The sequence below is a fragment of the Saimiri boliviensis genome, chromosome 2 (genome assembly GCF_048565385.1).
Source record: "Saimiri boliviensis isolate mSaiBol1 chromosome 2, mSaiBol1.pri, whole genome shotgun sequence".
Lineage (NCBI taxonomy): Eukaryota > Metazoa > Chordata > Mammalia > Primates > Cebidae > Saimiri > Saimiri boliviensis.
The window spans coordinates 69,328,945-69,338,939 of NC_133450.1; the positions used below are offsets into that span (position 1 = coordinate 69,328,945).

A 9,995-nucleotide genomic window follows, 5' to 3' on the forward strand; every position below is an offset into this window, starting at 1 on the left:
CAAGGAGGGCGCGGGTACGCAAGGGCGCAGAGGCTCACTGATTACCAGGAAGACAACAAGTTCGATTTCATGGTTAAAGAAGAAAAATGCAAGTTGAATTCCTGGCCGGAGGAGGGTTCTGGTCCCACCCCATGCCACCCTTGCCTTGGGATGCACCGTCTTTATGGTCCGGCCTATGAAATCTCAGTGGACTCCATCCTCAGAAATCAGAGTCCAGGATTGCAAACTGGAGGCCCCACTGCGAGGTCTTGCCCACAGGTGGGTCTTGCCAGGCCTGCAGAGAGCTGGCTCTCTCACTTCCACATCTCCACCATTCCCCACCGTGACACCATGGAGTCTTCCTTATCTGGCCTGCGAAGGTGCTGGAGCTTGCTGCCCCCTGTCTGCCCCCGCCCCTCCTGTTGCAGGTGGGAGGTGGGCAACTGAAGCTCAGAGAGAAAGTAAAGGAGCTCAACTTCACACAGCCAGTGAGGGCCTAGGGGGAGGCCAGACCTTCCACGGGGTTCCCCGGGGCCTCAGGGAGCAGCAAGGTCCAGCTGAGCCTCCAAGCAATTCACAAACATGAAGAAATGAACCTTTTTGGGGTTCCCCAGGTGGAAGGTGGGGCATCTTCTTGGGAGGGGGTGAACAAACTTCTGGTGGTTCCTTGTCGAGGCAATGCTGTGGCCATGGTCTGTTTGTTAATAATTACCTGGACGGGAGGCAGTGGGTGGTACTGAGAGGACCTGGTTTGACCAGTCCTCTCGGGTTCGATAAGACAGACAGGAGAGAGCCATCCAGGGGGCCGCTCCAGGACGGACTGTGCTGTGAGTAACTTGCTAAGACAATGGAGATGAGAGAGACTCTAGAGGGAGGGTGACCAACTGTTCCGCTTTGCCCAAGACTGAGAATTCTTCTGGGACACAAAACTTTCAGTGCTGAAACCACGGAAGTCCCAGCAAGCTAGGACAGTTGGTCGCTCTTGCTAGAGGTGAGAAATACTACAGCTAGAAAGCCCCCACATGGGATCCGTGGGCACTGGTGGCACCAGTGCCTGAAGAAAAGCCTCCCCCGGGGACACACAGCTGGTTCAGGGCAGCACTGGCTGGGGACCAAGGTCTCCTGGCTCCCAATCCAGGTGATCTTGTGGAGCTCATGCCAGAGGGGAGGCCTGTATGTGAGTGATGAAGTCCGATGTATGTTTCCAAACGATCTCTCCAACTGTTGATTGGAGAACAGATAGCAGAAAGATTAGAAAGATTTCTGCAGGGGTCTAGGTCAGGGGTCAACAAACCACAGCTTGTAGGTCAAATCTGGCCCACCGCCCATGAGCTGCGAATGAAAGATGTAAAATATAAATATAAAATATAAGTGATAATTATAAAAAATAAATATATAAAGCATTGAAAAATAAATAGAAGAACATTTTGTGACTTTTTTTGAAAAATAATATGAAATTCACGTTTCGGTGTCCGTAAGTGAAGTTTCACTGAAACACAGCCGCGCCTATTCACGCTATTCACGCATGTCTTGTCTGTGGCTGTTTCCAGCTGCCACAGCAGAGTTGAGTAGTGACAGCAGAGACTGTGTGGTCTACAAAACCACAGATATTACTAGCTGGTGCTTTGCAGAAAAGCTTTTCTGAGCCCCGGTTGAGGATCATAGTAGTGGAGGGGGTGAGAGGCTAAAGAACCTATAGGAGAGTCTAAGAGTTGGAGGCCAGGCTGGGCAGCACGGTGAGACCCCGACTCTACAAAAAGTTAGCCGTGTGTGGCTGTGGACACCTGTGCTTCCAGCTGCTTGGAAGGCTGAAGGGGGAGGATCACCTGAGCCCAGGAAGTCAAGGCTGCAGTGAACCATGGTTGTACCACTGCACTGAAGCTTGGGTGACAGAGTGAGACGCTGTCAAAGAAAAAAAAAAAAAGGAACCTGTAGGTCGTGGAAGTGGATTAAATGGGTTGTAGGGAGATAGAAGGCCAGAGGCTTTTTTGGCCTGAGAACCAGATACTGGTGGGCCCATTTGATGGGACAGGAGCAGATTTTGGTGAGAAACTGGAGCATCTTGCCTTGCGCAGATGTTCATTATGAAAAGGGTACAAATTCTATCCCCGCAACTTTGGGCAGGTCACTTACTAAACATCCATGTCCTTATCTGTACAAGGTAACAATACAAAGACCAGTTCTATCGACCTCTACAGGGGTGGGAAGGTCAGACTAAATGGCATGAAAGTGGTTTGTAAACCATGAAAAGCACTCCACTGATGTTTGTGGAGCAGACGCTAAAATAAACTCCAATGATAGCCATCATCTGTGCAAAGTCACTGCACTAAGGAAATCAAATCATCTGAAAGAAGCGTAGGGGAAGCAGCACCTGGCCGAGTCTGGGGACTTGGGTTCAGGCTGGGATATTTGCTTGGTAGGTGACTTGGATGAGTCACTTTGGGAGTCTTCATTTCCTGCTCTGTTGAGTGATAATGGAGTCTAGTGCTGTGCAGAGCTCAGACAGGTGGGAAACACGTGACGTGCTGGGTATGAGGAGTGTGCTTTGTAAGTCTAAAGCGTTGCCATCAGATAGCATTGCTGTCACCACACATATGGAAGGTGCTGGGAATTCCGTTGCCTTCCACAAGCCCATCTGCAGGAGTTGAGAGTGTCACTCACGATCTCTGGGTGCTAGCCCACTGCCTGCCTTCTCTGTAGTGCCAGGTGTTCTGCTGGGGGAATTTCCTGGGCATTCTCTTCCCTCCTACAGGCCTGAGAGTGCAGAGGATGCATCTTATCGACTGTCTGCTCCTCCTGATGGCTGGACTACTGGCTCTTTCTCATGGCCAGCTGACCTTTGGGCATGATGGTGACAGTTGCACCAGTAGCTCCCAACAGCAGATTCTGGAGACAGATGAGGGCTCCCCCAGCCTCAAGATCACCCCTGCCAATGCTGACTTTGCCTTCCGCTTCTACCACCTGATCGCTTCAGAGACCCCAGGGAAGAACATCTTCTTCTCCCCACTGAGCATCTCGGCTGCCTACGCCATGCTTTCCCTGGGGGCCGGCTCGTACAGCCGCACCCAGATCCTCGAAGGCCTGGGCTTCAATCTCACTGAGCTGTCTGAGTCTGACATCCACAGGGGCTTCCAGCACCTCCTGCACACTCTCAACCACCCCTGTAACTGGCTGGAAACACGCATGGGCAGTGCTCTGTTCCTTAGCCACAGTCTGAAGTTCCTTGAAAAATTCCTGAATGACACCAGGACCTTCTATGAGGCCAAACTCTTCCACACCAACTTCTATGACACTCTGGGTACAATGAAGCTTATTAACTACCATGTCAAGAAGGAAACTCAAGGGAAAATTGTGAATTTGGTGGGTGAGCTCAACAGGGATGTCATGATGGTGCTGGTGAATTACATTTACTTCAAAGGTGAGAGTCAAATCATTGGAGAATGCTAAATCCACACTCCCAACCCCAAGCCCCTAATTTGTTTACTGGTTAAATATATTTTTACAAAATGGTAAGGAAAAAGGTTGTGTCTGACAGGTTGAGCAACCCTCAGAGAATGTAATGGTAGAATGCTGTATATTGAAGACTCTGTAGTATTGAGGTTTCAATTCCTTCCTATCTTTAGACATATCTTCTTAATAAAAGCAATGCATAAAATGTGTTATAGCCAGTAATCACAAGTTGAATTTCTGGATTCATATCTGAGCTCAGCCTCTATCAACAGTGCAAACAGATCAGCTTGTTTGCTCAAAACGGGGATAAGACGAGTCTCTACTTCAAAGGTTGACTTTGAGGATCAAATGATCTAATCCCTGTGTGTACCCCTTAGAAAAGGGCCTAAAGAATTGGGCAAACTGTAACCCCTGGGCCAAATGTGTTCAGCCACTGGTTTTGTAAATAAAGTTTTATTGGCACACAGCCAGGCTCATTCATTTAAGTATTGTCTGGCTGATTTCATGCTACAATGGCAGATTGATTCATTACTACAGAGACTGAATGATCTGCAATGCCTCAAATATTTAATATCTCTACAAACTTTCTTGTTTGCTGACCCCTGACCATTTTATATACTCAATAAATAACAACTATAATTCATCTAATGATAACAATGCTCGTTTTGAAGCTTTAAAAATATGTAAAAGCATAAAGGAGAAAGAAATCATCTCTAGTCCTACCAGAGGCAACAAATGTTAATATTTTAGCATCTTTTCTTCACCTTCCATGCATGCACCTGTATGTTCACACAGTTGATATCATGGTGTGTGAACAACTTTCTATAGTGTCTATTAGTCAGGGTTCCATCAGAGAAGGAGAGACACCTCAAGTCAGGATAGGGATATTGTTATAGGAATTGGGCCCCACACCATTGTGGGAGGGGCTGGGAAAGTGAAGGTCTAGAGGAAGAAAGAGTTGGAAGGACAGAGAGAAAGTTGCTGATGCAAGTGGATAATTTGGAGCTTATAAGGGAATCTATATGCCAGGAGCATCCAGCCTTCGGATTGGCACCATGGAGGGGAGCATCACTACTGAGTTTCTGGTAGTAGCCCGGGGGAAAAGGAGCTTGGAGACAAGCAGGGGCAAACTTGAGCACACAGAGCACTGCTGAGTCTGACTATTGTTATTGTTGTATCTGACCAATAGTGCCTTCAGAGAGCAATCTACTTCCAAACCTCACAGTTTTAACCAGCTTGAATCCAGAATCTACAGGGAACAAAATTCTAGGAAGCAACTCCTAGCCTAATAATTCAGCCAAATTACTCATCCAACATAATTTATGTGTGGAATTTTCATGCACTATTGAAAACTTTTTTAAAAAAAGTTTTGTTTTGAGGCCAGGCGTAGCAGCTCACGATTGTAATCCCAGCACTTTGGGAGGCCAAGACAGGTGGATCACTTGAAATCAGGAGTTTGAGACCAGCCTGGCCAACATGGTGAAACCCCATCTTCATTAAAAATACAAATATATAGGTATTTATAAAAGCCAGGCTTCATGGTGCATACCTGTAATCCCACCTACTCAGGAGGCCGAGGCAGGAGAATCACTTGAACCCAGGAAATGGAGGTTGCTGAGATTGTGCCACTGCACTTGAGCCTGGGGGCTAAAAGGAGACTCCATTTTCAAAAAAAAGTTTTGCTTTGAAATAACAAATAACTTTTAAACTCAAAAAAAAAAAGTTAACTAAGGAAGGAAGGAAAACAGTAGTATGGGTTTCACTATCAGGAAGACATTGGTTGGAATCCCAGATCCCTTGTTTTTTTCTGGACTAAAATTCCTGGTGTGGAGACCTCAGTCCACTCACCCTATCCACCATCACCTCACCGCACATCACGTCCTGTCCTTGCTTCCCTCCTCACACTGCAGAGAGTCTACAGCCATCATTGTGGTCATTTCTTTCAAACACTCTTTACTTCCTTGGTTTTTACCCTCCAAAGCTGCAAGCCTGCTTAAACTTAGAGATCTAACTAGTCTATATCTGCACCCAGCAGCTGAGCATGGTTGAAGAAAAACATCCCGCTGGGCTGATGGTCTCACACGGTATTTGTGAATGCAGATCTTCACAGATCTCCTCACACTCTCCCACGGTCCTACTTACACATCACTCTGCTCTCCACAACAACCATAATAACAGATTTGTTCTTCTCAAATGTCCTCCCCACTCATGACTTTCACTTAACCATCTTGTCTCACTCTTCATTGAGAAAACAGAGTCAGTTAAACAGGAAATCCCTCATCTTCTCACATCCAAATGTACTCACCTCCAAATCTTCTCGACTCCAAATCTACTCACCTCCAAATCTACTCACCTGCCTGCGTTTGAAACCGCAAGCTCAGATCTCCCCCCTTATCATGGCACTAGTGACCCACCTCTAAAGGAGGGCCGACCTCTCTGCTCACCCTCTGCCATCTCCTCTCTCCTTCTCAAGGATGCTCACCTAACAATGAACCCCTCTTTCCAGCATCCCTGGTTTCTTCTCTACTATATCAATCCTATTTACATATTAGCAAACCAACATCCTCTGCTATCTCTCATTTTAAAACTTAAATGAGGCTTAAAGGACCCATTCCTCAGGCATGTCAGGTTTCGAATGATCAAAATGGGACACATTGATGGGCTCAGAGGGCAAGATCTGGAGTGACTGTTTCTGTGGCCGGAATCCCAAGTGGCATTCCCTGGCTGGAGGACTGGCTCTGTGGCCTGCAGATGTCCTGTACCCTCTTTTCGTCTTCCTTTCAGGCCGGTGGAAGAAACCATTCATTTCCTCCAGGACCATTACCCGGAACTTCTACGTTGATGAGAATACAACAGTCAGAGTGCCCATGATGCTGCAGGACCAGGAGGACCACTGGTACCTCCGTGACCAACACCTGCCCTGCTTGGTGCTACGGATGGATTACAAAGAAAATGCAACAGCATTTTTCATTCTCCCTAACCAAGGCAAAATGAGGGAGATTGAAGAGGTTTTGACTCCAGAGATGCTAATGAGGTGGAACAACTTGTTGCACAAGAGGTAATCAGTGTGCTCTGGGGGCTGAATCTACAGTACTGTCCATCACGTGTGCCTCTCTGATGAAAGGCAGTCCCTCAAAATAGGGAGTGATCACCAAATTATGGAAGAATTCTCACTTGCTCTAACACCTTCCATGGGCCTCCTATAAATGATGAACTCTTCTGTTATATTTAAAATATGACTTCCCTCTCATAAGAGAAAAAAGAACCACAGTAGGAGTTCGGAGCCCTGAGCTCTAGGCAGCTCTTCCACTGCATAAGGCTTGGGTTGAGTGACTTTGCCTCTCTGGGGGTTACCTCTGTGCAATGAAGAGGCAGCCCCTCTGGCCATGAACATTGACTAAGCTGCCATAGTGGGGTTCAAAATAACTCCATCCATCCACCCAGGAAAGCTTCCCATCACTCTGGCTATGATTGGAGAAAGTCTTCAACTGTATATAAGAAAAGGATCCTAGCCCAAGGGTACTTGTGGATAGAAAATCCACACAACCCTCATGGTGATGGGAATCGAATCCAAAGAAATTAGCTGATTCAAAGAGTGAAGCCCACAGGGCCATACAAGAAGCAAAGGGAAAACTGCCACCTGACGAGACTTACATCTGTCTCCTTGGGTACCTGAACACCCACAGAAAGCCACCTCCAAAGAGGGGTTTCCAAGGACAGGAGATCCCACAGACAGCAGGCCCTTAGGGCAAAGGAATCTGGCCTTTCAACACTCATTTGTGAGATGTGGTCTGAGCCAAAGCTGTCTGTGGGGAGAGAACTCAGATGGAATACAGCCAGCTAGGAGGGCCACCAAGGAGGTCTCTGCCCAACAGGGATCCTGGCTTGTTCATTAATCTAATGTTTTAACCCAATGCCTCTTTCAGGATTTTTTACAAGAAGCTAAGGTTGTATTTCCCCAAGTTCTCCATTTCTGACTCCTATGTGTTAAATCAAATTTTGCCCAGACTGGGCTTCACGGATCTGTTCTCCCAGTGGGCTGACTTATCTGGCATCAGCAAACAGCGAAAACTGCAGCTACCCACGGTAAGTCTTCAGGAGTCAGCAACCCCTAGAGAACGCGGTAGGGCTCCTGTGCCCGTGGGAGCTGCCAGGTGATGGGGTTCCTATGCTGCCACATGAACACTGAGTGTATTCAGTCATCTACAGGCATCAGCATCCACCCATCGATCAGCCCTGGACATGGTGCTCGGTGCTGTAGATACAGTGACAAACCAGCCCCTGCCCTCAGAGAGCTCTTCTAGTCTAGTTGGGGATACAACGTCTTCACAGAGAGATAAATGCAATGATAGAAAACAGGAGGGGCGGGCTGGATATGGTGGCTCATGCCTGTAATCTCAGCACTTTGGGAAGTCAAGGCGGGTGAATTACCTGAGGTCAGGAGTTCAAGACCAGTCTGACCAACATGGTGAAACCCCATCTTTACTAAAAATATAAAAATTAGCCTGGTGTGGTGGCGGGTGGTGGGTACCTGTAAGCCCAGCTACTCAGGAGGCTGAGATAGAAGAATCACTGGAGCCTGGGAAGCGGAGGTTGCAATGTATCCAGAAATCATGCCACTGCACTCCAGCCTGGGTAACAGAGTGAGTGAGACTTCATCTCAAAAAAAAGAGAAAAGAAAAAAAAAAAAAAAAGAAAACAGAGAGGAGAGACATAGCTGAGGCTGCCTTGGGTGCCTCTGTATTAGGGAGACTTTGTAGATAAGAGAAAGAGACTCAAGACTTCAGCTAAGAAAAGTGTGCAAGGGGGTAGTCTTGGGTTCATGAGCTTGAATTCTGGTTCTTCTTCTTACGTGATTGAAGGGGTACTCGTTGCTGAATTTATTTTCCTCACTTTTTAAGTGGACATCACACTGTTGACCTCATAGGATGGTTACAAAGATCAAATAAGACGCATACCAAGCCCCAGGCTGAGAGCAAGCGCTCATTTAATGATTGTGCGCAGCAGGAGGTCTCCAGCTGAAATCCACCCAAATGCAATTCTTGCTGTGTTAGTCCCAACAAGTGGCCTTGCAGGCTGGAAAGTGCAATGTTACTATTCCCTAGCAGTTTCTGGCCCTCGCAGTCTTGTCCAGCCCCACTCTCTTGCTGTCTTGGAGATAACACTTGTGATTTTCCTCCCAGAGTTTCCACAAGGCCACCTTGCACGTGGATGAGGCCGGCACCGAGGCCGCAGCAGCCACCAGCTTCGGGTTCACATTTTTGTCTGCCCAGATCAGTGACCACGTCTTGCACTTCAACCGGCCCTTCCTTGTGGTGCTCTTTTCCACCAACACCCAGAATATCCTCTTTCTGGGCAAGGTCGTCGACCCCACGAGACCGTAGCACTCCCAGGGCTGCTCATCTGTTCCAAGCAGGAGGATGCAGCAGGGGAGGGCTGGGCATGAGCAGCTCTGTGTTTAAGCTGGGGAGAAGGAAGATGCTGAGGGTCCAGGACAGCAGCTGCTGGCTGCTGGGGAGCGGGGAGTGGCACTGAGATGGGCACAGCCTGGACACTCTGCTTGCTGGGGCTGTGCAGCCTCTGGCAGAGCAGCCAACCTCCTGGAGCAAGTTCCTGCCTCTAGACAGGGGGAGGGCCCCTTCCACAACAGGGCGGTTGTACCGAGCCAACAACACGAGGCCGAGAAGACCCTGGTTCAGTGTCTTGCGTGTGGTGGACACTCAATAAATGCATCCTCTGCCTGTCCCTCTGGAGTTTGCCCCAGACTCCCCAGGCAGACCTGGTCCCAGACACAAGGTATGAGGAGCTCCAGGTTTTGTTCCAGTAGGTTTTCCAGGTTTATGGAACGGGAACAGGGTGTTCGCAGTCAGCTGCCTCAGGCAGGGCTGGTACCTTGCTCCAGAGCAGGGTCTAAGGAAGCCACAGGACGGCAGACACCACCAGGGCAGACTCCACAGGGACCTGGCCAAGGGAGCTTGGTGACACCATCAGGGCGGCCTCCACAGGGACCTGGTCAGGAGGGCTTGGTGACACCACCAGGATGAACTCCATAGGGACCTGGTCAGGAGGGCTTGGTGACACCATCAGGGCGGCCTCCATGGGGACCCGGTCAGTAGGGCTTGGTGACACCACCAGGATGAACTCCATAGGGACCTGGTCAGGAGGGCTTGGTGACACCATCAGGTCAGCCTCCACGGGGACCTGGTCAGGAGGGCTTGGTGACACCACCAGGATGAACTCCATAGGGACCTGGTCAGGAGGGCTTGGTGACACCATCAGGTCAGCCTCCACGGGGACCTGGTCAGGAGGGCTTGGTGACACCACCAGGATGAACTCCATAGGGACCTGGTCAGGAGGGCTTGGTGACACCATCAGGGCAGCCTCCACAGGGACCTGGTCAGGAGGGCTTGGTGACACCATCAGGGTGGGCTCCACAGGGACCTGGCCAGGAGGACGTGGGGACACCATCAGAGCGGCCTCCACAGGGACCTGGCCAAGGGGGCTTGGTGACACCATCAGGGCGGGCTCCACAGGGACCTGGCCAAGGGGGCTTGGTGACACCATCA

The 9,995-nt window shown here is 49.2% G+C and overlaps 1 protein-coding gene across 2 annotated transcripts; it reads left to right on the top strand.

The window, feature by feature from the left end:
* The first annotated feature begins 733 nt into the window (after positions 1–733).
* Positions 734–9,228, top strand: SERPINA4 (serpin family A member 4). 2 transcript variants are annotated; one of them, XM_003928828.3, is made up of 5 exons: positions 734–806; positions 2,732–3,397; positions 6,214–6,487; positions 7,356–7,515; positions 8,613–9,228. In XM_003928828.3, exons 2-5 carry the CDS (start codon positions 2,749–2,751, stop codon positions 8,811–8,813), a joined length of 1,284 nt encoding a protein of 427 aa, XP_003928877.1. In that variant the 5' UTR covers positions 734–806; positions 2,732–2,748; the 3' UTR covers positions 8,814–9,228. The 2 variants fall into 2 exon arrangements, with proteins under 2 accessions (XP_003928877.1, XP_039324595.1); XM_039468661.2 differs by lacking the exon at positions 734–806 and adding an exon at positions 813–970.
* Positions 9,229–9,995: the final 767 nt, after the last annotated feature.

Bases quoted from the DNA above. Each gene is read 5' to 3' on its own strand.
- SERPINA4 (XM_003928828.3), top strand. From the start codon at position 2,749: ATGCATCTTATCGACTGTCTGCTCCTCCTGATGGCTGGACTACTGGCT. The intron at 6,488-7,355 runs GTAATCAGTGTG...TGCCTCTTTCAG, and splicing joins AACAACTTGTTGCACAAGAG to GATTTTTTACAAGAAGCTAA. The intron at 7,516-8,612 runs GTAAGTCTTCAG...TTTTCCTCCCAG, and splicing joins GAAAACTGCAGCTACCCACG to AGTTTCCACAAGGCCACCTT.